Here is a 27,761-nt window from a genome sequence, read left to right on the forward strand (position 1 = left end):
CTGCTATTCTCCCATGGAGACGATCGTAGAGATGCTGGATGTAGTCCTGTGGAACGGCTTGCCATGCCATTTCCACCTGACGCCTCAGTTGGACCAGCGTTCGTGCTGGACGTGCAGACCGCGTGAGACGACGCTTCATCCAGTCCCAAACATGCTCAATGGGGGACAGATCCGGAGATCTTGCTGGCCAGGGTAGTTGACTTACACCTTCTAGAGCACGTTGGGTGGCACGGGATACATGCGGAAGTGCATTGTCCTGTTGGAACAGCAAGTTCCCTTGCCGGTCTAGGAATGGTAGAACGATGGGTTCGATGACGGTTTGGATGTACCGTGCACTATTCAGTGTCCCCTCGATGATCACCAGTGGTGTACGGCCAGTGTAGGAGATCGCTCCCCACACCATGATGCCGGGTGTTGGCCCTGTGTGCCTCGGTCGTATGCAGTCCTGATTGTGGCGCTCACCTGCACGGCGCCAAACACGCATACGACCATCATTGGCACCAAGGCAGAAGCGACTCTCATTGCTGAAGACGACACGTCTCCATTCGTCCCTCCATTCACGCCTGTCGCGACACCACTGGAGGCGGGCTGCACGATGTTGGGGCGTGAGCGGAAGACGGCCTAACGGTGTGCGGGACCGTAGCCCAGCTTCATGGAGACGGTTGCGAATGGTCCTCGCCGATACCCCAGGAGCAACAGTGTCCCTAATTTGCTGGGAAGTGGCGGTGCGGTCCCCTACGGCACTGCGTAGGATCCTACGGTCTTGGCGTGCATCCGTGCGTCGCTGCGGTCCGGTCCCAGGTCGACGGGCACGTGCACCTTCCGCCGACCACTGGCGACAACATCGATGTACTGTGGAGACCTCACGCCCCACGTGTTGAGCAATTCGGCGGTACGTCCATCCGGCCTCCCGCATGCCCACTATACGCCCTCGCTCAAAGTCCGTCAACTGCACATACGGTTCACGTCCACGCTGTCGCGGCATGCTACCAGTGTTAAAGACTGCGATGGAGCTCCGTATGCCACGGCAAACTGGCTGACACTGACGGCGGCAGTGCACAAATGCTGCGCAGCTAGCGCCATTCGACGGCCAACACCGCGGTTCCTGGTGTGTCCGCTGTGCCGTGCGTGTGATCATTGCTTGTACAGCCCTCTCGCAGTGTCCGGAGCAAGTATGGTGGGTCTGACACACCGGTGTCAATGTGTTCTTTTTTCCATTTCCAGGAGTGTATTTGCTAATACCTCTTCAGAACTCCCCATACAATTTGCTTTCATAACATTCATCTCCTCTTTAACTTCTTTTCAACCACTGAATCTTTCCATTTATTACCATTCACACAATTGTTCATTACACATTCATAACTTATATCTGTTATAACTTCAAGTTCAACAAATATATTTCAAGGAAGATGCAATACATGAAAGTCACAGATCAAGTAAACAGAGTAAGACATGTGTACACTTTCACAGTCAAATTATAACTGAGAGTGAGTCTAGTGGCCGCTGGCTGGCTGGCCGCTTAGGTGGCCCTGCTGCTGCATGGCTGGCAGACAGTGCCACATGTAGAGAACACACATGACTGCGCTGTGGCACTTTGAAAGATCGGCGAGTCACAACACTTTTCCCCCCTTTGGAGTTTTTGCACAGGTCTTGATGGAGGTGGCCTGTAGATTGCTAACGTCCATAGGTGTTGTTTAACTGGCCGTAAGGTCTCGAGGAGGAGGCTTTCTGTACAGACGGAAGTGTCCCCGATGATAACGGGTTGAAATGACAGGAGACATAGGGGTCAAATCTGCTGGGGCCCCGTGCACCAATCTGCCCGTTGCGGCAAGGCCGGTTGTTATAACAGGAGACATGAGCGATGTGTCCACGTCTGTAGGAGAAGGAGGCGAGTAGAGTTGCTCCGACAGATGACAGTCATCTGGTTCCTGCATGAGCACGTCTCCTGATGGCATCAGTTCATGTGCTGGCACCCATATGATGGTGAGAGTACTGCATTGTGAGTAATGAGAGATTCCAGTATCCCGAGCATCGGGTAGAGCCGAAGGTGGTGTAGCGGCATCCAGAACAGGCATTGCTGGCACACGAGGCCGAAGCTGGTCCGAATGACGCACTGCAACACCCGTGTCTATTTGGATTTCATACAGGCATTGGCCACGGTATTGTAAGATGTGGCCAGGACTCCATTTCGGCTGTCTGCCATATCCTCGTACCTAACAAAGGTCGTCGGCGGTGAACTGGCCAAGCGAAGGCACCCGTGTCCATGAGGTGGAAGGCCACAGAAGATGAAGTAGCATGCGGGGCTGTCGGCCATGTAAGAGCTCAGCCGGGCTGTGGTTGACCATGGGGGTGAAACGGTAAGAAGCCAGAAATTGGAGAAGCGCGTCATCAGCAGCAGAAGAATTCAGGAGTTTCCTCATCTGAGCCTTAAATGTGCGTACCAGTCATTCTACCTCACTGTTTGACTGTGGATGGAACGGAGGGGCTGTGACATGCATGACGCCGTGATGGGCACAAAAATCTGCAAAATCAGAAGAGGCAAATTGCGGACCATTATCAGCAACAAGATTAGAGGGAAGGCCTTCCAAAGAGAAAATGCGAGCTAGAGTATTGGTGATTGCCGCGGTGGTAGGCGACATGCAACGGACAATGAAAGGAAAGTTAGACTAGGCGTAAATAACGAGAAGCCAATAAGTACCTAAAAAAGGTCCCGCAAAGTCATCATGAATATGCTCCCAGGGCTTCTCAGGCGAAGGCCACGGTGACAAAGATAACTTTGGGCCAGCCTGTGACACACAAGGGCCGCAGGCAGCGACCATGTGTGCGATTTCAGAGTCAATGGCGGGCCAGTACACATAACGGTGCACCAGAGATTTTGTGCAAGAGACACCCCAGTGCCCTTGGTGAAGGAGGTACAAGACCGAAGCATGCGAAGACACAGGTACCACAACACGCGGTGAAGCATTTTTGGTGGAAGGCCTGCAGTTCGTTAACAGATGTAGGGCGAGGAAGGGCATCGATCGCAGCGACAGTTTGCTGAAGCGGACGAATACCATCCCGAGAGAGTTGAAACCCCAAGTACGTGATAGATGACTGAAAAAATTTTGATTTCTGAAGATTACACTTAAGACCGGCAGTCTGTAAGACATGAAAAAGTGTGCGGAGATTTTGAAGATGTTTTTCAGTGGTGGAGCCAGTGACAACAATGTCGTCCTGGTAATTTATACACCCAGGGACAGTGAGCAATAATTGTTCCATGAATTGCTGAAAGAGAGCAGGGACACTGGCAATCCCAAATGGCAATCATTGGTATTGATAGAGGCCGAAAGGTGCGTTAAGGACCAGAAACTGCTGGGAAGCAGCATCGAGAGGAAGTTGGTGATAAGCTTCTGACAGGTCAAGTATAGAAAAATACTGGCCTCCAGCAAGTTTAGTGAACAATTCTTCAGGTTGAGGCATAGGGTAAGTGTCGATAAAGCATTGAGCATTTACAGTGGCTTTGAAATCGCCAGTGGCTTTGAAATCACCATTTGGCTTAGCAACGACAATGACAGGAGAGGACCACTCACTTGAAGTAACAGGAAGCAAGACCCCTGAAGCAGTGAGACAATCCAGCTCCCGTTTGACCTGGTCACAAAGGGCCACAGGACTGGGCCAAGCCCGAAAAAATTTAGGCTGAGTAGTGGGTTTGAGCGAGATATGAGCTTCATAGTTGTTTGCACAGCCTAACCCAGGAGAAAAAAGGGACGAAAATGTCGTCAAAAAGGAATCCAATTGAGCATAAGGAATAGCATCAGAGATGATATTGACAGAGTCATCTATGGAGAACCCAAAAACGTGAAAGGCATCGAAACCAAAAAGATTCTCCATGTTACTATGGTTGACCACAAATATGGGAACAGTGCGAATGACAGATTTGAAAGATACCTCAGCATCAAATTGTCCCAAGAGAGAAATCTTCTGTTTATTGTAAGTCCGTAATTGCCTAGTGACAGGTGACAGGATTGGAGACCCCAACTGAAGATACATCTGAGAATTGATCATAGTGGCAGCAGAACCAGTATCCACCTGCATACGAACATCTCGACCAAGTATTTGGACAGTGAGGAATAACTTCCCTGAAAGGGAAGAAGTACATTTGACAGACAACACAGAATCAGAATCAGCGTCATGTTCATGAACATCATGTATGCGGTCGGATTTCCAAACGGATGACACATGACCCTTTTTTTTAGCATTCGTGACAAACGGCCCAACGTTGTGGTCAATCTTCTCATGAATGTTTCGTAAAACTCCGTGGACATGAAGGAAGTTGCTGTGGGTTTTGCTGCAGTTTCTTAGAGATTTGTTTATGGTTAGGCTGAGGCTGTGCTTGGGAGCGTACTGCGGCCACGTTGGCCGGCGGGGACACGCCACAGGCTTCGTCAACATCGCACAGAGGTTGTATTTCCCCAACGTCGCCCCATGCCTCTATTAGCACTCCAGTGGTGTGAGAAATTTCAAAAGACTGAGCGATGTATAGGACTTCATCTAGAGTCAGATTTGCCAACTGAAGGGCACGTTGCCTAAATTCTTTGTCGGGTGCCAATCGGATAATAGCATCCCGTACCATGGAATCGGCGTAGGATTCTTTGTGAACTTCAGTAACAAATTGGCACTTTCTACTGAGGCTGTGAAGTTCAGCAGCCCTACCATGATAGGATTGATACGGCTGTTTTTGACAGCGATAAAAGGCAACACGAGAGGCTACCACACGCGATTGCTTTTGAAAATAGACGGACAGAAGTGAGGACATTTCAGCAAAGGACAAAGATGCAGGATATTTCAAAGGAGCCAATTTTGACAACAACTGATACATTTGAGGTGAAATCCATGAAAGGAACAAAGACTTACATGTTTGTTCATCCGCGACATGAAATGCGAAGAACTGCTGTCGAAGACATTTTTCGTAATCAAACCAGTCTTCTGGAGGAGAAGGAGGTAGAGACAATGACGAGAAATACCCTGCGTTTGATGCCGCGATGAAATCATGAATCGCATTTGTGAAAAGTGTTTTCTGCTCTATGAGACCTTGCAATAGTTGCTCTAAAGTAGCCATGGAAACATGTGGGTCAATGATGGAAAAGAAAAATCACTACCTCGTTGCCAACTGTTATAACTTCAAGTTGAACAAATATATTTCAAGGAAGATGCAATACATGAAAGTCACAGATCAAGTAAACAGAGTAAGACGTGTGTACACTTTAACAGTCAAATCATAACTGAGTCCGAGGCTAGCGACCGTTGGCTGGCTGGCCGGTTAGGTGGCACTGCTGCTGCATGGCTGGCAGACAGCACCGCACGTAGAGGACGCGCGTAACTGCACGGCGGCACTTTGAAAGATTGGCAAGTCACAACAATATCATTCCCTACAAATTTATTCCCATTACTTTTACTTAAATCTCTCACAAATGTATGCTCCCATTGTTCGTGTCTGCTTTTATTGAAAGAGCCACCTACATAGCCTTCCTCTTTAACATACTCCATATTACATATTTGTTGCCTTTCTCTAGACCTACCATTACCAATACCTCCAGTCCTTCTCATCACCTGTTTAGATCACCATCCCTGGACCTGAGATATGGTGAACATTAGTTTCCTGACCAGTTGCTACACGATTGTGCTTTGCACAAATTTCCCCCCTCAAATCTTCATTGTTTCCTTGGATCCTGTTCATGGAAGTTATCATTCCTGTTCATTGTCCAACCATTCTGCTCATTCCAGCTACTATCTCCTTGAGAATTCCTTTGATTACTCTCATGATTATTATTTTGGTGATGATTATCTGGTTTTCCATTTTGATAACTACTGCCCGGTTTACTATGAGGTTTGAACTTCAACGCTCTCTCTAATTTTTCTGCAAAATTCTAGAAATTCATCCATGGAATCACAGGGACTATGGACAAGACCCCACGGCAAATCTTCGGGTAGTCACATTTTTAACGTGCTGATTTCCATTAAAACCCAGAACGGATTTTTCACATGCAGAAGCTTGCCAAGTTTGCACTTGCAAAAATCTCTCATCATCCCATCAACATACCTGTAACTTGGCCCATTTAAAAATTCATTTTGGATCCACATCTGTTATGCCTTATTCCAAAATTTATTAAAAGTTTTGGCTGGTTTCGTTCTCTATGGGCTGGGGTATGTTGTTGCTTCATTACAAGCCAAAAACTGCTGAGTCTACAGTATACAATATGAATATACACATGAATCAAATGGTTGAAGGTTCCTATCACTAGGCAATTGCGAATGTAACGTAGAAATTTATAAATGAAAGATTGCAGTTAAATCAAATCTGCAGGTACTATCTTAATGACTTTAAATGATGAGTATGATAGTAGGAATACTTTTGTGAATTGGGTTGTTGTTGTTGTAGTCTTCAGTCCTGAGACTGGTTTGATGCAGCTCTCCATGCTACTCTATCCTGTGCAAGCTTCTTCATCTCCCAGTACCTACTGCAACCTACATCCTTCTGAATCTGCTTGGTGTATTCATCTCTTGGTCTCCCTCTACGATTTTTACCCTACACGCTGCCCTCCAATGCTAAATTGGAGATCCCTTGATGCCTCAGAACATGTCCTACCAATTGATCCCTTCTTCTTGTCAAGTTGTGCCACAAACTTCTCTTCTCCCCAATCCTATTCAATACCTCCTCATTAGTTATGTGATCTACCCATCTAATCCTCAGCATTCTTCTTTAGCACCACACTTCGAAAGCTTCTATTCTCTTCTTGTCCAAACTATTTATTGTCCATTTTTCACTTCCATACATGGCTACACTCCATACAAATACTTTCAGAAATGACTTCCTGACACATAAATCAATACTCGATGTTAACAAATTTATCTTCTTCAGAAACGCTTTCCTTGCCATTGCCAGTCTACATTTTATATTCTCTCTACTTTGACCATCATCAGTTATTTTGCTCCCCAAATAGCAAAACTCCTTTACTACTTTAAGTGTCACATTTGCTAATCTAATACCCACAGCATCTCCCGACTTAATTCGACTACATTCCATTATCCTCGTTTTGCTTTTGTTGATGTCCATTTTAAATCCCCCTTTCAAGACGCTATCCATTCTGTTCAACTGCTCTTCCAAGTCCTTTGCTGTCTCTGACAGAATTACAATGTCATCAGCGAACCTCAAGGTTTTTATTTCTTCTCCATGGATTTTAATACCTACTCCGAATTTTTCTTTTGTTTCCTTCACTGCTTGCTCAATATACAGATTGAATAACATTGGGGAGAGGCTACAACCCTGTCTCACTCCCTTCCCAATACCACATTCTTTTTGAGGTATCATGATTCATCTGGCTTCTATTAATTTCTATACGAACTGTGAAATGTCTGCCATTAATGTTTGACAAAGTTCGCCATCTTTGGCATTCCTGGCACGTCTCCTTCATCGACTCAGTGCCACCATGGAATTCCCAGCTACACAGCTGGACCATGCTCTGGTGCTATCCCTCTTGCTAAGCTAACGTTTGGCAGCACGTGGTTGCTGCCAGGCTGTGACCCGCTGAGAGGCCCCAGCTCAGCCACGGCAACTCTGAACTTCGAATATTTTCAGTGCCCCACAGCTCGACCGGTACCTCACACATTTATTTTTTCTTATGTACCAGTATGTAGATCGTATTGTACATCCTTCTAATTCCCATATAATTGTTCGTAGTGAATACAATCCACTGCAGCTGTAATTTCAAAGGTCCTATATCTGGATAAAGGCATGTATGCTAGCTGGATCCCAGGACACTAATACCACCTTCAGGTGCTACTGTAACAACAAAGATTAAGTAGGACACTATACAAAATTATTTAACTTATAATTAAATTTTCCTCAAGATATTTGAGTTTCATTTTTATCATTTTAATTCATTTCTTCAGCTTCCATCATTAGTCATGAAAATTATTTAATATTGTTTAATATTGGAAGAGCCATTAATGTTGTAAACCATGAGTATAAAATACTTATTAAGTACAACTAAACCATACAAGTCATGTAGAACACCTAACAAGTTTATTCATCAGTATGAGAGAGCATTTGTAGGTGAGACGAGAAATGAGTGACTGACCAGTAAAACTTGAGGTAAACATAGCCAGACTGAAAAAAACAAGACTAAATTTATAAATACACATGCATAGATGGAAAATATACCCTGACAACCTACTATGAATGCCAGATATGCACCATAGAAATGAGAGGGACAATATATGGGTAAAAATGCTGTTACGAACAACCATAATGCCAATAACAAAACTGCAAAATATAACATACAATATAAGTGCTCAGGCAGCCACAAGTCAAGTACACCCAACATGACCCATGTAACTGGCTGACATGTGGAGCACAAGCAGACACACCAGTACACACATGCCACTGAGTGGCTGCAGCATGAACTAGTGCTGAAGTTCATGTTTCTGTGCTTAGCAGTCTGGGCTGGATGATGAAGAGTCAGTGGGAAAAAAAAAAAAAAAAAAAAAAAAAAAAAGACTCTGAGCACTATGGGACAACTTCTGAGGTCATCAGTCCCCTAGAACTTAGAACTACTTAAACCTAACTAACCTAAGGACATCACACACATCTATACCCGAGGCAGGATTCGAAATTGCGACCATAGCAGTCGGGTGGTTCCAGACTGCAGCACCTAGAACCACTTGGCCATCAGTGAATCAGTCTGACCCTATTTCACCCCTTTAGGGGCTAAATTTCCAAAAACAGTGAAAAACATATTTTTTCAACAGAGAAGCAAAACACCAGTTTTCAAAGGTTTAGCTTCAAAAATGCTCATATAATGAAATATTTCCATGTAAACTTTCATCCCCAGTTTCACTCGCATAGGGGTTGAATTTCCAAAAACAGTGAAATATATATTCTTTTTATTTCTAACTGAGAAGCCAAATTTAAATTTTAGTAGATTTAGCTGTAAAAATGCTTTCATAATAAAATATTTTCATAAAAAAATCTCACCTCTTATTCCACCCACTTAGAGGTTCAATTTCGAAAAACACTGAAACATGTATGTTTTTATTTGTAACTGAGAAGTCAAATACCAATGTTCACAGATGTACCCTTAAAAATAATTTAGAAGTTCTTTAATAATGATCTATTTTAAAAAAAGATTTCACCCGTATTTTACACCTGTAGGGTTAAATTTCCAAAAATGCTGAAACATATAGTTCTTTATTTTAGACAGAGAAACCAAATACCAATTTTCATAGGTCTAGCTTCGATACTGCCTTAATATAGACATTTTTCAAAAAAAAAAAAAAAAGCCACCTTTATTCCCTATTTCTCCTCCTTAGGGTTGGGATTTCAAAAAAATCCTTCTTAAATGACACTTAAAGTATAACATCCACACCTTCTCCAAATTTCAAGTTTCTGTTCTTAGCAGTTTAGACTAGGCAATGAGTCAGTCAGTCAGATATATGGAGATATGACATATAACAATATGCCATTGTATCAATATTGTTACAATATGACTACACTCAAAAAGAAGTATAAATAAAAAAGTACTATATTAACTTTAATGCAAACCTTTTAGTGAATATTCTAAAATGTAATTTGGTAATAACATTTCTTTTGTTCTATCATCAAGGGGCTAAAATGTCATACTGATGAAGATTCACAAAACCCAGATGAATTTCAAGAAGTTGCTGCCATATGTATGAAGAATACGTCAGGATCTGAGCTTAACAGAAGTGACAGAGAAAATAAAAGGAATGGAAACAATTATCACAAAAATAATTTTGGGAACACCAATGACAACTGGAGCAGTGGTGGTATGGGGCAGACCTTCCCTGGTTATAATAGTGAAACTGAAGGTAAATGGACTTCTCATAAATGATTTATATTACACAAAATGTATTCTGTCACTAACTTTATCACCAACATACAAAAATAAACATTCAGTACTAATCTTCACTTGCATATCACAACAATGCTACCTTAAAAGTGTGGGAAGAACAATAATGTTGTGTATGTGCCACACACAGTGATCAGCATTAGTATTTTAGAGTAAGTGGATGTAAAGTAAACTATATCTAACAAAGTGGTTCAACAATACAATGAGAAAATCCACACAGTTATTAACATTAGTATCTTAAAGCAAGTGGATAGAGGATAAATTACATTTAACACAAGTGGTTCAACTACACAATAAGAAAATCAGACACATAGTATTGCATGAATCAAAAAGTGTACAAGTTCCTCTTTTGAAACCATCAGGGGAAATGATCTTTCATTGCCACATTTTCTTTCTTATAGAATTCACCATTCAAAATTATATACTGGTAGTTAGTCATACAGTAATGGAACAGCCAGTAGATGTCATCAGCAAAGACAGAACTGGAAAATTCTGCAGGTTCTTTTAGTGGAACCTTCTTTACAATAATACTGTTTAAGAGCTAACCGTTATACATGGTACAGGTTTTAATTGCATTGTGACTAAAGTGCACTAAATGTTTAAAGCAATATTTTGGCAAATTGGGTCCAGCAGCACCATGATAGTAACAGCAATATTGGCTCACCACCTCCACAAGTCAGAGATGCTTGCAAAAATTTGTTGTATGTCTCTCTCTCTCTCTCTCTCTCTCTCTCTCTCTGTGTGCTACTCAGCATATAGTGGAGATGCTGAGTCGCAGATATGCACAACAAAAAGACTCTCACTATTAAAGATTTTGGCCATGGTCCTTCATCAACAATAGACACACATATGTGCACACACACATTCACACAAATACAACTCATACACATGACTGTACTCTCAGGCAACTGAAACCACACTGCGAGCATCAGCACCAGTGCATGATGGGAGTGGCAACTGGGTGGGGATAAGGAGGAGGCTGGGATGGGGAGGGGGAGGGATAGTTTGGTGGGGGTGATGGACAGTGAAATACTGCAGGTTAGGCAGAGGGCTGGGTAGAGGTGGGGAGGAGGGGAGCGGAAAAGGAGAGGTGTGGTGATATGATGGCTGTGTAGTGCCGGATGGGAACAGGAAAGGATTTGGAGGGGTGAGGACAGTGACTAATGAAGGTTGAGGCTAGAATGGTTACAGGAATGTAGGATGTATTGCAGGGTCAGGTAAAGTACACACACACACACACACACACACACACACACACACACACACACATGCGCACAAATGCATACTCCTGCGTGGCTATGTTGTGCCGCCTGTATGCACTGTGTCAGGACTGCAGTTTTGTACCTTGACTGGGATGAAGGGTTGTGTCTGGCAGAGTATGTGAGGGTAGAAAGGCCACTGGGGGGGAATCAGGAAAACATGGCTATGTTTGGATAGAAGGTAGCATGTGCACAGGATAAAAATGTGACATGGACACTGCTACTGGTGAGCTCATGCAATACATGATGACAATGACATGGGCGTGGGATGGGAGGGGGAGGCGTGGGGGTGGACTGGAAGGTAGTGATGTAACAGATAAATGGGAGACTGGAAGGAAGAAAGTGTGGGCACAGAATGAGTGAAACTGGAGTCCTGGTGCTGAGTGGAGATAAATGAGGGGAATGAACTAGCTGAATTAGGACAGACGGATTATAGGAATGAAGGATGTGTTCTAGGGACAACTTCCATCTTCATAGTTCAGAGAAACTGATGTTGGGGAAAAGGTCCAGATGGAAGAGGTTGTGAAGCAGCCATTGAAATCATACCAGCAGTATGTCCTGCAACTTGGCGGTCAACTCAGCTCATAGCCACAGTTTGACAGTGGTCATTCATTCAGATGGACTGCCTTTAATAGGATAAGCCCAGTTCAGTTGTCAACCTAAATGCTTTGTCCCCCCCCCCCCCCGCCCCCCCCCACCCACGCCCCCCTTTCCCCTCAGCCTTTTTTCTGACTGATTTGATGCAGCCCACCACAAATTTTTCTCCTGTGCCAACCTTTCCATCTCAGAGTAGCACTTGCAACGTACTTCCTCAATTTTTTGCTGGATGTATTCCAGTTTCTGTCTTCCTCTGCAATTTTTACCCTCTACAGCTTCATCTAAGTATCGCGTAAGTTATTTTGTGATGTTTTACAATATGTCCTGTCATCCCATCTCTTCTTCTTGTTGATGTTTACCATATATTCATTTCCTCACTGACTCTGTGGAGAACCTTCTCATTTCTTACCTTATCACTCCACCTAATTTTCAACATTCTTTTATAGCACCACATCTGAAATGCTTCAGTTTTCGTCTGTTGCAGTTTTCTCACAGTCCATGTTTCACTGTCACCATTGTTGTGCTCCAAATGTATATTCTTAGAAATTTCTTCCTCAGATTAAGACCTATGTTTGATGCTAGAAGACTTCTCTTTGCCAGTGCTAATCTGCTTTCTATGTCCTTCATGCTCCATCTGCCATGTTTTTTTTTTTTTTTTTTTTTTTTTTTTTTTTCCTAGGTAACAGGTAAATTCATGATCACCAGTCATTACTCAAAGTTACTTGCTGTTCTGATTTTAGCTACTTCTCAACACTTTTGTCTTTCTTTGATTTACTCTCAGTCTGTATTCAGTACTCCTTAGAATTTTCATTCCATTCAACATGTCCTGTGCTACATTTTCTTTCTCACTGAGGATACCAATGTCATCAGTAAATCTTATCATTGATATTCTTTCACCTCGAATTTTAATTCTACTCCTGTACATTTCTTTTATTCCCATAATTGCTTCTTCAATGTATAGATTGAAAAGTATGGTGAAAGACTACATCCCTGCCTTACATCCTTTTCATTTGGGCACTTTGCTCTTGGTCTTCCAGTCTTATTGTTCCCACTTGGTGCTTGTACATATTGCACATTATTTGTTTCCCTGTAACTTACCCCTACTTTTCTTGGAATTTCTCACATCTGCTTTTTGTAAGTTGACATGTCCTATGAACATGTCTTGTTTTTCTTTAGTTTTGCTTCCATTATCAGCTGAAATGTCAGAATTGCCTTTCTGGTGTCTTTACCTTTCCTAAAGCCAAACTGTTTGTCATCTAACACGTTCTCAATTTTCTTTTATATTCTGCTGCATATTATTCTTGTCAGTAACTTAGATGCATGAGTTGTTAATCTGATTGTACAATAATTCTCACACTTTTGGCTCTTGCAATCTTTGGAATTGTGTGGTTGACATTTTTCAAAAAGTGAGATGGTATATCATTAAACTGAACCTACACACCAACGTGATTAGTCTGTTTGTTGCCACTTGTAATCTTACCCTCACTCACATCATTTGTTGATAGTCACTCACTTCTTTTAATAAGCTTCAAGAGAAGTAAGATTTACAATAAACTTCTTTACTTATCTTCTTTTCTCATAGTTGGCTCCAGTTCTTCACATCTAGGGGCTGATTCTTAAGGCTGAAATTTTTGACTTTATTGTTTTTCATGGTTCCAATTGGCGTAATAACTACCAAAGAATTGCCTGTTTTTTATCTTGTTTTTTATTTTTTCCCTTTTTTCTATCTCACACTCTCTTTGCCATTTCCACTTCATTACCAAAAATTACATTGTTATTGCCAAAATTAAAAACATATCCGATCACATCAGAGGCATGCCCACTACTACTCCATTCTGCAGTATTAACAGTATTCTGAAGAGCTTCAAATTTTGTTGAAAAATGAATTTTATTAATTTCTATTATTATTTTATAAACAAATCCATAAATAAATTTAATAATTAGTGTCAGATCATGCAATTAATAACAGGAATTTTAAGTGTGCCAGATATTTTGTAATTTCAAATGTTTCTAAAAGAAGAGTAATTTTAATGCTACTTATAGAGATAGTACATATTGATTGTGACAAGGAAAATAAAATAATTTCTTTTTATACATTTTAGCCTGAAATATAATACATCATATACAAAATGATATGAAGTTCTTTTAGTGAAACAACTGAGATAATATTAACCTGTTTAAAAGATAAAATATATTTTTGGTATCGATAACTTCTGTTGAAGAAAGATGATGTTAGAAGAGGGTGTCCCTTTACACACTTCCCGCCATGATTTTAGAAATTCTGATGGAATGTTATCTATCTCTTTTGCATTACTCAATCTTAAGTCTTCCAAAGCTCTTTTAAATCCTGATTTTAATACTGGATCCCCTATCTGTTCTATATTGACTCCTGTTCCTTCATCTATCATGTCATCAGACAAGTCCTTCCTCACATGGAGGCCTTCAATGTACACTTTCTACTTACACACTCTCTCCTCCAGATTTATCAATTGACTTCTCAGTACACCCTTGATATTAGCACCCTTGCATCTAACTTCACCGAAAGTTGTTTTGAGTTATTTATATGTTGATTCAATCCTTTTCACCATCATTTCTTTTTTTATCTCTTCACATTTTTCAGGCAGCCCTTTCTCCTTAGTTTCCCTGCACTTTCTATTTATTTCATTCCTAAGTGACTTGTATATCTGTGCCGGCCGAAGTGGCCGCGCGGTTCTGGCGCTGCAGTCTGGAACCGCGAGACCGCTACGGTCGCAGGTTCGAATCCTGCCTCGGGCATGGATGTGTGTGATGTCCTTAGGTTAGTTAGGTTTAACTAGTTCTAAGTTCTAGGGGACTAATGACCTCAGCAGTTGAGTCCCATAGTGCTCAGAGCCATTTGAACCATTTTTGAACTTTTATATCTGTATTCCTGAATTTTCCTTAACATTTTTGTACTCCCTGTTTTCAAAAGTGAACTCAGGGTTTCACCTGTTACAAGTGATTTCTTTGCAGTTACCTTCTTTGTACCTATGTTTTTCTTTACAGCTTCTGTGACTGCCCTTTTTAGAGATGTCCATTCCTCTTCAACTGAACTATCTACTGAGCTTTTCATCACCATTGTATCTATAGCCTCAGAGAACTCCAAGTGTACCTCTTCATTTCTTAGTTCTTTGGTATCCCTCTTCTTTGTGAATTGATTCTTCCTGACTAGTCTCTTAAATTTCAGCATACTCTTCATCTTGCTAAATTATGATCTGAGTCTATATATGCTCCTGGGTACACCTTAGAGTCCAGTATCTGATTTTGGAATCTCTGCCTGACCAGGATGTAATGCATAGCCACTGCCAATCTGTGGCCCAGAGCAGAGATGACTACCCAGTGGCAGAACACACTGTGATTACAACTCACTAAATTTCAATGTCTGCTTCAGAACCTGTTCCACCTAGATCCATCCTCCAAACACTAGATCATCCTTAATCCATTTACCCATCTAGTATCAATTTGTCCTTGCCTCTGTCCCACATCCACCTCCACTCTGCCCCAGGACCCTAATTTCACTCATCCTGCACACACACTCATTCCTGCAGTCTCTCCTCCCTCTGTTCTGACAACCCCTGACACTCCACTCCTCCATGTCATTGTCATCATGCACTGCACAAACTGACTGGTTCTGGTGTCCATGTTGCATACTTGTCCCACATGCATGTAGCCTCACCCTCCTGCATTCCTATCCCTCGTACCTGCTGTCTTCCTCGGAGTCATCACCCACCATTCTCAAACCCTTCCTCTTGCCCTCTGCTGCCTTTCTGTCCTTGCCCACTCCTCATTAAACAACCCCCCGCCCCAGTCAAGGTGCAGAACAGCTGTCATGGCCAGTGTCTTCAGTCAGTATAGTGTAGTCATATAGGTGTGTGGTCATGTACATCATTTGCTTTCAGTCTTATTTTTTGCGTTTATTGATCAGTCAGTTCATCTACTATTTGGTGAGCCATTACTCGTACCACTACATTATATAAATTTTACCAAGATTTTCCATTAACACAATATACATATTACTTACTGAAAGACGATGAAACAGAATAACAATGAAAGGAGCTATGAAATGCCAAAGTGACTGTTACAATGAAAATAACAATAATGCATGTAATGACAATAAACATAAATTTGTAACTTTATCTACATCTCTATCCATATTTGTAAATAAGTTTGATGTCCATAGCAGAGGGTACTTCATTGTATCCTCACATTCGAGTTTCTTCTGAATTTCTTTGTGTATGGAGTGAGGGCAGAGTGCCTGCTTCAGTACTTCTGTGCACACTGTAATTAATGGACTCTTGTCATTGAGGCCGCTACAGGAGTGACGGGTAGGGAGCTGTAGCATATTCCAACATCCCTCACTTAGTACTGGTTCCTGACTTTGTATCTAGTCCTTTATAGAAAGGTTGACATATATCCTCAAAGATTGGTTACAGTCGTGCCATGTGCAACACTGCCCTTTTTTTCAAAATGTACACGCTATCAACCGCTATCAACCTATTCCGGTTTTGCCTCACTTGCAAACTAACGATGGACATTTTCATGCACCAAATTCACCTTACTCACCCACCAGACCTGATGCTCAGTTTTTTGACCATGTGGACTCGAGCACATTGTAGGGAAGCAGCCTTCTCACGCCGTAGTAAATTCACAGCAGTCTTTCCATTGTGTGCCAGCCAGTCTGCTGTAACTAGCTCTGACGTCATAAATGTTGCGCAATACTTTAAAAATAAAGTAAATAACCTGAAACGGTTCTAGCATGTCAGGAGTAATACTAAATCAATATGTGTTGAATATCAGATCGGTAACTTTAACCATTTTCGAAATTTGGACATTTTTCTGTAAAAATCATTGGCGCAACAGAAAAGAGCTAGAGACTTAAAAATTTATATTTAGATTCCTTTTTCATAATAATTTAATAGAAACAGTACTTTGGATCTCACAAATTAAGATTTTAGTTGAAATTCAATATTTTCTGGTTTTTGTCTTAAAAATTAAGGAAGCAAGATAGTAAGGCTAGGATGTTTATATTTAAGTAGAATGGAGATCCGCTATAATCATAAAGATGTGAGAAGTTTCAATTCAATGACTATATAACTATAGCGATAGCATATCTCCAAAGGGCAAGTTCAGAGCTCGTCTACTGCGTGTAGTGTAATTAAATTAATTCTCTCACCCAAAATAATTGACTGAGCCACATCAGCCTTTTATTATGATTACTTACCTGTGTGCTGAATGCACATTTAAATTGAGAGCTTCATCGGCCATCAGCAAAAGGAGCTATGATTTATTCAATGACTTAAAGTGGTGCATTACTAGCCCAGTGGCTAGTCGGGAGAGCCGATTTGATCAGGCGTTCCCTTAGCCGTCCACACTGCGGCTTTATATATAAGAACGCTGCACGAGGAAAAAAGGCCCCAGTTCTCTCCAGACGCTGAATAGCACACCATCTGTGTCGGGAGTCGCCTCGCGTCGCGTCTGTATTATTCCACCCGCCGCCCCACATATGGTGCATCGAGTCGGGAAATGAAGTGTTTCTACAAAATTGTTAAAATAACATTAATTTCCACCAGCCACCCCACAATTGGTGCGATGGCCGCGAAATGTTTCTACATTATATAAACAACATATTATTCCACCCGCCGCCCCACATATAGTGCATCGGCCGGGAAATGTTTCTACGTTCTACATTTAAACAATCAACAATTATTCCACCCGCCGCCCCACATATGGTGCATTGGCCGGGAAACAAACTGAGTAAAGTGAAAGTGATTTTTAAATATTCGGATTCGGGAGTGAGATGCGACACGCAACTGGGTAATAGAACAGTGAAAGTGTTACGTGTGCGTGTGGACACCGCAATTGGATTAACAACGCATCTGGATTGAAGGAGCTGGCACTGAGTCTAGCGGCGCTGCCGGCATCGCGATAAGCCAGTTTCGCCTCACCGCAGTCGTCCGCCTGAGCCACTGGAGCCGCGCCTGCAGTTGCAGGCCACGTAAACACACAGCAGCCGTCGGAGTGCTGTCTGCAGTCCAACGCGTCGCATCACTAATCCTGGTACGCCGCGCAGGCAACGCCATACGTCGTGCAGAAGGAACTAAGTTAAGTGAAAAGCTGTTAAAAATTTTACTAACCTGCACTAAAAGACTGTCGGAAAAGGAACTGCCGGAAGAAACTGAGGTTAAACTTAAATCGGAACCTATGTCTGTTGAGGGAACTGTAAATCCAGACAACGGTTCAAGTGTAAATATGCATGAAAACAGTAATATTAAAGTGAAATATGAAGTATTGTCTCCTGACAGTAGTGTAAAAAGGGGCAATGATTCAATAATAGAGACCCCTGTAGTAAAGCAGAAATTAGAAATTGTTAATTTATTGGATGATAGTTTATCTGATGAGTTAAAAACGAAACAGTCATCAGAGATGGTAGAGCTTAAGAAGGATAAGTTAGATATGACTAATCAATCAGAAGTTTCATTTAGCTTTGATGATTCTGGTGTTGGAGCTAGTTTTTTGTCACCTGAGTGTGGTAAAAAGCCAGATAGTGAGCAACCCAAAGATACTGAGGCTATGGATTTAAATGTAATATTACAAGCAATAGCTGCCAGTAATGCAAAAATGACAGCTGAATTAAAGTCTGAAATTGTGGCCAGCCAAACAAATTTTAACAAACAGTTTGAGGCAATGGACAATAAATTAGAATCCAATAATGCTGAATTAAAGTATGAGATTGTGGCCAGCCAAATTAATTTTAATAATCGATTGGAGGAAATGGACAATACCGTCAAGGCTGGTTGCAATAAGTTGAAAGAGGATCTGGACAGTTTGAATTATAAAATTGATTACAACCATGAGGATATTAAGAAAAAGGTTGCTCAACAATTTTCTGAAATGTATAAAACAGTAAAATCCGAAGTTGCTGAGGTTCGCAACGACTTCCAAATGGAAGATGCAAAGCTGGAGCACAAGTTAACAGAAAAGATCGAGGCGGAATCTGAACTGTGCTCGGATAGGTTTAAAGATGTTAATATAAAAGTAAATATATGTCAAGCAGAAGTAGACGCAATCAAAACTGATACTACTCATATTGTGCAAAGAGTAGATAATGTTGAAATGAAAGTAGAAAATATTAGTACTAACATTGCTAACATTGAGAGTAAAGTAGCTTCAGTAACTTCTGGTAATGGTAGTATACAACAAGTTGTAGCTGCAAACGCCGCTTTTATCGGGTGTCGGCAGTTCTTGCGGTTCGATCCAGATAAAAATATCCACCCGCTAGATTTCTGGAACGATTTTGAAGATGTGATTCCACCAACTTGGTCTGAACGAGAGAAAATCTCATTTATTAGAAGTCATTTAGCAGGTGACGCCATACGTTGGTCAGCAGATGTTATGTTGAAGTGTAAAACATTAGCGGAGTTTAAAACAGCATTCATTAATGAGTATTGGTCTAGTAATAAGCAAAATGAAGTGTTGAGAGAATTTTGGAGTGGAAAACGCTTCAATGAAGGCAAGGAATCTATTAAAGAGTTTGCCAGGTCATGGATCTCACGTTTGTCACAGTTGGACGAAAAGCTAAAACCTGAAATGATAATACTAGGTCTTGAAGCCAAACTACCATGGTATTGGCAAACTAGAACTATATCTGCCCCTAGAGACAATATGGATCATTTCATTGAGTATTTGGAACGTGTAGAACGTGTTGCTGCCAATGAGAAGCAAGCATGTAATAACAGAAATGCTAATAACACTAGTAGTAATTTTAAGAACGAGCAGAATGGCAATGTAAACATCAGAACAGTAGATGTTCGCCATCCTAAGAAAGGTAGGAATTGGAGAAATAATGGAACGTGTAGAACATGTTGCTGCCAATGAGGAGCAAGCATGTAATAACAGAAATGCTAATAACACTAGTAGTAATTTTAAGAACGAGCAGAATGGCAATGTAAACATCAGAACAGTAGGTGTTCGCCATCCTAAGAAAGGTAGGAATTGGAGAAATAATTATCAGAACCAACAATGGCATCCAAATGATAGTAATTTTGTTCCAAACAAAATTATGCAGGTAAACAACAGTGCGGAAAGCAATGCTGTGCCAGTTAACTATAATGGAAACAAAGGAAACAGTAGTAGGCCGGGGCAGGAAAACTAGTTCCCGTCTATGAGGACACTGGCGCTCACCAGGCGGTTATTTTTCCTAAGCCAGTAATTACAATAATTAGTAAGACAGATCAGAATACTCAAACTGAACATGTGGATGAAGGGTCAGTAGCATCTAAGAATGCAACAGAAATATTAGATCACTCACAGTATTTGATAGATACCGTTTTAGAGACGCTTTCTAACTGGGAAGAGAAAGAGAAGACGCAGCAGTGTAATGATAGGGAAGAGCTACAAAATACTGAATTGTCAGGTGAAGAAGCAGAAGAAATTCATGCTTATATTTACGATGAGGATGATGTGCTCTTCACTAAAGTGCCTGTGCAGGATGTTGATACTGTACTAATAGATTTAGGACAGGAGGTAAGTGAGAATGTAGAGGGTAGCCTGTTGGGGGTTGATGAACTGAGTAGCTGTGACCAGTTGTCACTTGAGAAGGAACCCGACGATAATAGTAAAAGTGGTTTAGCTGTAACTAGTGTTATGCCCGGTATGGAGGCGCAGAATCGCTCAGACTACAGTAATTTGGGTCATGTTCAGCAAACTAAATGTAATGAAGTCGTGCGGTGTTTCGATTTGAAATTAGTAGATTGACTGGAAAAGGCAGCTGAAAATATAGTTCAGGAAACTCCTACACACTTTGACCTAAATGTAATGAAGACAGATGTTGATCACTTTAGTTGGAGACAAATCCAAAAGGAACTATTGGATGAGTTTGAGGAACCACCTGTACAAACTATAATAAGCCACCCTATAATAATAGTGAATATGTTGGGTATCAATGTACGTTGTCTCTTAGACAGTGGAAGTGAGGTGAGTGCGATATCTCAGTCCTACTTTGATGCGTTACCTGGTAAAGACAAGCTTACAGTAATGAGGGTATCAGGACTAAGAATAATTGGTGCTACTGGCAAGGTGTCAAAAACGGTAAAGCAAGAAGCTTTACTGCCCTTTAACATTAATGGTAATTTAATTTATCATCCCTGCTTAATTGTAAACAATCTCAGTATTGAGGTTTTAATTGGCATAGATTTCTTGTCGAAATATCAGAGTGTTGTTGACTTTGAAAGAAGCCAGTTAAAAATGGTCTTGCCAATAACCGGAGTAATTACAGTACCTTTTAGTGATAAACATGTAGTAACTAATGATGCAACTTGGGAGCTGCCTATACGAGTTCTGAAAAATAGGAGATATTGGGATGAAGGTGTCAACCTTAGTAAAAGTAAGCTAAACATAGAAGAAAAAGAAGCAATTGTTTTGGACAAAATAGAAGCTAAATTGCAGGAAATCAATAAAATTTCAGCTAATCAGAAGGAAGAACTGGGACAGGTTTTAAAAAGGCATCATAAAGTATTTTCAGATCGACATGGCGTGGTCAAAGGTTATGAATGAATGCTGTAGGGAGGAGGTTGTTCTGTAACCTCTACACAGTGTGGCAGCTGTGCAGTCCCAGCTGTGTGAGATCTTCTTTCCTTTTCAGGTCTCACTCATTCTTCATCTTTACTATCCAACAAAATTTCGGCTCTTACTCTGTAATACTAAAATTTTCTGTTATGGTTATCAAACCAATAATAAACTAATGAATGCTGCAGGGAGGAGGTTGTTCTGTAACCTCTACACAGTGTGGCAGCTGTGCAGTCCCAGCTGTGCGAGATCTTCTTTCCTTTTCAGGTCTCACTCATTCTTCATCTTTACTATCCAACAAAATTTCGGCTCTTACTCTGTAATACTAAAATTTTCCATTATGGTTATCAAACCAATAATAAACTAATGAATGCTGCAGGGAGGAGGTTGTTCTGTAACCTCTACACAGTGTGGCAGCTGTGCAGTCCCAGCTGTGTGAGATCTTCTTTCCTTTTCATGTCTCACTCATTCTTCATCTTTCATATCCACCAAAATTTCTGCTCTTACTCTCAAATACTAAAATTTTCCGTTATGGTTATCAAGCCAGTAATAAAGTAATGAATTCTGTAGGGAGGAGGTTGTTCTATAACCTCTACACAGTGTGGCAGCTGTGCAGTCCCAGCTGTGTGAGATCTTCTTTCCATTTCAGGTCTCACTCATTCTTCATCTTTCCTATCCACCAAAATTTCGACCCCTTCTTTGCAATACAAAAATTTTCCGTCATGGGTCTGTAACCATTCTATCTAAAGATTAGTGAAAAAAAAAAAAAAAAAAAAAAAAATCCTAATGTGACTAACCTAATAGTGATAAACAACAGAGAAGTATGATGTAATTAAGATACAAATGTATTTGAGTAACAAGTATGTATATAACCCTGGTAATATTATACGTACAAAGTGTTGTTTTATTGGAAATGGTCCCACAATAATATTTTAAAAGATATACAAATTCGTGTACAAGCAGGATCTGAAGTGGCAGTGAAATCTATTGTATGCTGCAGAGCTAACTAATTAATAGTAAAAGAGATTGCTTAGTGTTATGAAAAATATGCAGATAAGTTGTAAAAATGAACTCACCTTGTGTAGCAAGGAATGGCAGTGTTATAGAATTGAACAGTGTTTGTGGTTGAGACGTGAAGGACACGTCTTTGAAATATTTATAAGGTTGGAGCTGGTTGTTATTTTGGTGTAGTGTGTGACAGGACACACCTACACGTATTGAGGTTATGAGTTGGAGGCGTGAATGTGACCATAGGTACCCTTATGTTAGATGAGACAGAGCAGCTCATGGTGTCCTATAGGTTAATTTAGCATTACGCTCGTCCATAATTACTTGATGCACTTCAGTGGTAGGTCGAGAGAGACTACCTGAGGTTTCAGCGTCCGATCGAGTGGAAATGGAGTGCCACGTGAGCAAACTGATCAGCCGCAATACACTATAGATACGAAATAAATGTGCTATCCTGTGCTTTAAATTTTAATGGAGTGAGTATTACTCACTAGCAAAGTAAGTAAGTACATAATGGCAGATGTGAAACATTATTTATAGCTCAGCATAAATACACTTCGATGAAGTAAGTACATAATTGCAGATGTGGAACTGACACAACAGCAGAGGACCAATAAGTGAAGTCAGTAGTCAACTAAACGTAGTGTGTTTTGAACACTCAGAACTGTACTATTACCACAAGTTACTCACATGTACAAAGAAGCTGAGAAGACAACTACTAATCAAATATACTCATACTATCTCTAAGAATAAGGTAATCAAAGATGAGTCAGTTAAGTAAATGAAATACAATTGTGTCAGGAATGTACCGAGCATTGGTTGAGTGTTCCGGCCTAGAAATGATAAATTGAGATTAAATATGATTTATGATTGTATGCCTTGAGCATAAATTTTCTCTAGTACGTGACTAACGGCGTTTTGAGCCATTTGTTTACCGATTTTATGACGATTAAGTAACTGTAAATTGAAAAAGTTCTGTTAACTTTGTTCCAGCAAAATATTGAAGGATAAAATGTATATATCCACATTTCATTGTGACCCACCCTTAGATAATAAGAGAACAGAGTCTGAGGCACTCTTTTTGTTTGTTCTACAGGACAAACCAGATAGTGGCAGCCTGGTAGCTGCGTGAAAGCGTGGAGTAACTTGGACACAACTCACAGTGACCCCTCCCCTTTCCCCATGTAATTTAGAGTGAACGTGAAGGACACACACCATAGCAACTTCCCCTCCTCTACCCTTGTGAATGGAAGTGTAGAACACCAGCCAAAGCGGCTACAACCACATGTGTAAAAATGATTTGTGAAATTTTCTTTCAGGTTTAGAAAAGACTGCTAAGATATAATCATCTGTTTATGTATCATGAATAACTGTGTTATTTTCTTTGAATTTGTGTTTGTAAAAATGTATTTAATGGATTTAAGATTTTCATTATTTTACATATCTTTATGTGTGTGTTTGTCTAAGGCAATATGTATGCCAAAGAGTTTCATTGATTTTGCTTAAATTTTGAATGATATGTTGCTTAAGAGGCAGTGAACATGCCAGCCATTTAAATAATTAAATTAGGTAATCATCTTTTAATATTTCTGTGTGTTTACAATTCAATTTTAAATTTTTCATAGGAAGTTAAGCTGTACTCTTGCTTCCCTTTTGTAATTAATTCTTTTTTTAATTCATGAACGTTCAAAAACAAAACATTTAAGTACAGGGTGATGTAGGGAAGCAGCCTACTCACGCCGTAGTAAATTCACATCAGTCTTTCCATTGTGTGCCAGCCAGTCTGCTGTAACTAGCTCTGATGTCATAAATGTTGCGCAATACTTTAAAAATCAAGTAAATAACCTGAAACGGTTCTAGCATGTCAGGAGTAATACTAAATCAATATGTGTTGAATATCAATATAATAGAGGGAAACATTCCACATGGGAAAAATATATCTAAAAACAAAGATGATGTGACTTACCGAACGAAAGCGCTGGCAGGTCGATAGACACACAAACAAACACAAACACACACAAAATTCAAGCTTTCACAACAAACTGTTGCCTCATCAGGAAAGAGGGGAAGGAGAGGGAAAGACGGAAGGATGTGGGTTTTAAGGGAGAGGGTAAGGAGTCATTCCAATCCCGGGAGCGGAAAGACTTACCTTAGGGGGAAAAAAGGACAGCTTCACACGTCCGTCCACATCAAACCCACCAACAAGCAACAGTACCTGCATTATGACAGCTGCCACCCATTCCACATCAAACGGTCCCTTCCCTACAGCCTAGGTCTTCGTAGCAAACGAATCTGCTCCAGTCCGGAATCCCTGAACCATTACACCAACAACCTGACAACAGCTTTCGCATCTCGCAACTACCCTCCCGACCTGGTACAGAAGCAAATAACCAGAGCCACTTCCTCATCCCCTCGAACCCAGAATCCCCCACAGAAGAACCACAAAAGTGCCCCACTTGTGACAGGATACTTTCTGGGACTGGACCAGACTCTGAATGTGGCTCTCCAGCAGGGATACGACTTCCTCAAATCCTGCCCTGAAATGAGATCCATCCTACATGAAATCCTCCCCACTCCACCAAGAGTGTCTTTCCGCCATCCACCTAACCTTCGTAACCTGTTAGTTCATCCCTATGAAATCCCCAAACCACCTTCCCTACCCTCTGGCTCCTATCCTTGTAACCGCCCCCCGGTGTAAAACCTGTCCCATGCACCCTCCCACCACCACCTACTCCAGTCCTGTAACCCGGAAGGTGTACACAATCAAAGGCAGAGCCACATGTGAAAGTACCCACGTGATTTACCAACCGACCTGCCTACACTGTGATGCATTCTATGTGGGAATGACCAGCAACAAACTGTCCATTCGCATGAATGGACACAGGCAGACAGTGTTTGTTGGTAATGAGGATCACCCTGTGGCTAAACATGCCTTGGTGCATGGCCAGCACATCTTGGCACAGTGTTACACCGTCCGGGTTATCTGGATACTTCCCACCAACACCAACCTATCCAAACTCCGGAGATGGGAACTTGCTCTTCAATATATCCTCTCTTCCCGTTACCCACCAGGCCTCAATCTCCGCTAATTTCAAGTTGCCGCCACTCATACCTCACCTGTCATTCAACATCATCTTTGCCTCTTCACTTCCGCCTCGACTGACAACTCTGCCCAAATTCTTTGTCTTTAAATATGTCTGCTTGTGTCTGTATATGTGTGGATGGATATGTGTGTATGTGCGAGTGTATACCTGTCCTTTTTTCCCCCTAAGGTAAGTCTTTCCACTCCCGGGATTGGAATGACTCCTTGCCCTCTCCCTTAAAACCCACATCCTTCCGTCTTTCCCTCTCCTTCCCCTCTTTCCTGATGAGGCAACAGTTTGTTGCGAAAGCTTGAATTTTGTGTGTGTGTTTGTGTTTGTTTGTGTGTCTATCGACCTGCCAGCGCTTTCGTTCGGTAAGTCACATCATCTTTGTTTTTAGATGTGTTGAATATCAGATCGATAACTTTAACCATTTTCGAAATTTGGACGTTTTTATGTAAAAATCATTGGCGCAACAGAAAAGAGCTAGAGACTTAAAAATGTATATTTAGATTCCTTTTTCATAACAATTTAATAGAAACAGTACTTTGGATCTCACAAATTAAGATTTTAGTTGAAGTTCAATATTTTCTGGTTTTTGTCTTAAAAATTAAGGAAGCAAGATAGATTAAGTAGGCTAATAAATAAGGCTAGGATGTTTATATTTAAGCAGAATGGAGATCCGCTATAGTCATAAAGATGTGAGAAGTTTCAATTGATTGACTATATAACTATAGCGATAGCGTATCTCCGAATGGCAAGTTCAGAGCTCGTCTACTGCGTGTAATGTAATTAAATTAATTCTCTCGCCCAAAATAATTGACTTAGCCACATCAGCCTTTTATTCTGATTACTTACCTGTGTGCTGAATGCACATTTAAATTGAGAGCTTCATCGACCATCAGCAAAAGGAGCTATGATTTATTCAATGACTTAAAGTGGTGCATTACTAGCCCAGCAGCTAGTCGGGAGAGCCGATTTGATCAGGCGTTCCCTTAGCCGTCCACACCGCGGCTTTATATATAAGAACGCTGCACGAGGAAAAAAGGCCCCAGTTCTCTCCAGACACTGAATAGCACACCGTCTGTGTCGGAAGTTGCGTCGCGTCGCGTCGCGTCGGTATCATTGCTATAAACGGCCTCGGATGTCGTATTAAGTTACTCGGGTTACGCGCAACCATGAAATCATTTTCAAGTGAAGTATTAGTTCTGGGATGACTTTAATTATCTATTTTCAGTTTGCGTATGTCGTATTTTCACGTGCCGTCATGGGACAGACATTCTACCATTATTTTAGCGTGGCGTTTGATGAACAATATCATCAAATTATGGCGAGCATTCATTTAAACATTTAATTTGGACAGTTATAGTTGCATCAGCACATTAGACTCTGAACTGCTTTGGTAGTTCGATTGTGTGGATTCTTTTTTTTTCATCTGTCACTTTCAGAATATAACGAAGTTTTTTTTCACGATCATTTTTGATTATGAATCCCAGACAATCTCCTAATTCCTCAGAGCTATAAGCTGTAGCTATAAGTATATTTCTCAGATGAAGTGGGCACTAGGAATTCTAGTTACAGGCTTCACGTTTTGCTAATCACTTTCTGGTTGCCAATATTGTAGTTAGAGAGCCAGTGTGGAGAATGGCAAAAGACAGCATAAATAACAGTGACATAAACAACATATTATTCCACCTGCCACCCCACATATGGTGCATCGAGTCGGGAAATGAAGTGTTTCTACAAAATTATTAAAATAACATTAATTTCCACCAGCCGCCCCACAATTGGTGCGATGGCCAGGAATCGTTTCTACATTATATAAACAACATATTATTCCACCCGCCACCCCACATATAGTGCATCGGCCGGGAAATGTTTCTACATTCTACATTTAAACAATCAACAATTATTCCTCCCGCCGCCCCACAACATCTTACGGTGCTTCACCTTCCAGGAATGTTTCACTGCAACAATGTGATCTTCAGCAAGTTTCACAGTTAATTTATAGTCCGACTGCGTGAGGTGTGTTCCTGATGTGCACAGAAAACTAACACTCTCACACTGTTGTCGCATGAATTACCAATGCCCCCCCCCCCCCCCCCCCCCACACACACACACATATGCACGGGAGGCCCCAATTCCGACTGTTCAGCCACTCGCCTCTCTCACAGTTCTGCCTGTGTCTGCTGCGCCAGCCTTCCACATCATTTCCGAGGTAGAAAATTTCAAATCTGTACCTCTAACCTCCCATCCAGTTTACGGTGTCACCACACGTGTTGCGCAACCGGTTGTTCCCATAGTACAGACTGTGCCAACAGCGT

The 27,761-nt window shown here is 41.3% G+C and overlaps 1 protein-coding gene across 2 annotated transcripts in view; it reads left to right on the forward strand.

Moving 5' to 3' along the window:
• Positions 1-27,761, forward strand: part of LOC126203589 (odorant-binding protein 59a) — a 259,433-nt gene that overhangs the window by 107,372 nt on the left and 124,300 nt on the right. For both annotated transcript variants that reach the window (XM_049937950.1, XM_049937951.1), the window contains exon 3: positions 9,642-9,867. In XM_049937950.1, coding sequence (XP_049793907.1) covers positions 9,642-9,867 — 226 coding nt within the window. The remainder of the gene's footprint in view (positions 1-9,641; positions 9,868-27,761) is intronic.

This window comes from Schistocerca nitens, chromosome 9, assembly GCF_023898315.1.
Source record: "Schistocerca nitens isolate TAMUIC-IGC-003100 chromosome 9, iqSchNite1.1, whole genome shotgun sequence".
Taxonomy (NCBI): Eukaryota; Metazoa; Arthropoda; class Insecta; order Orthoptera; family Acrididae; genus Schistocerca; species Schistocerca nitens.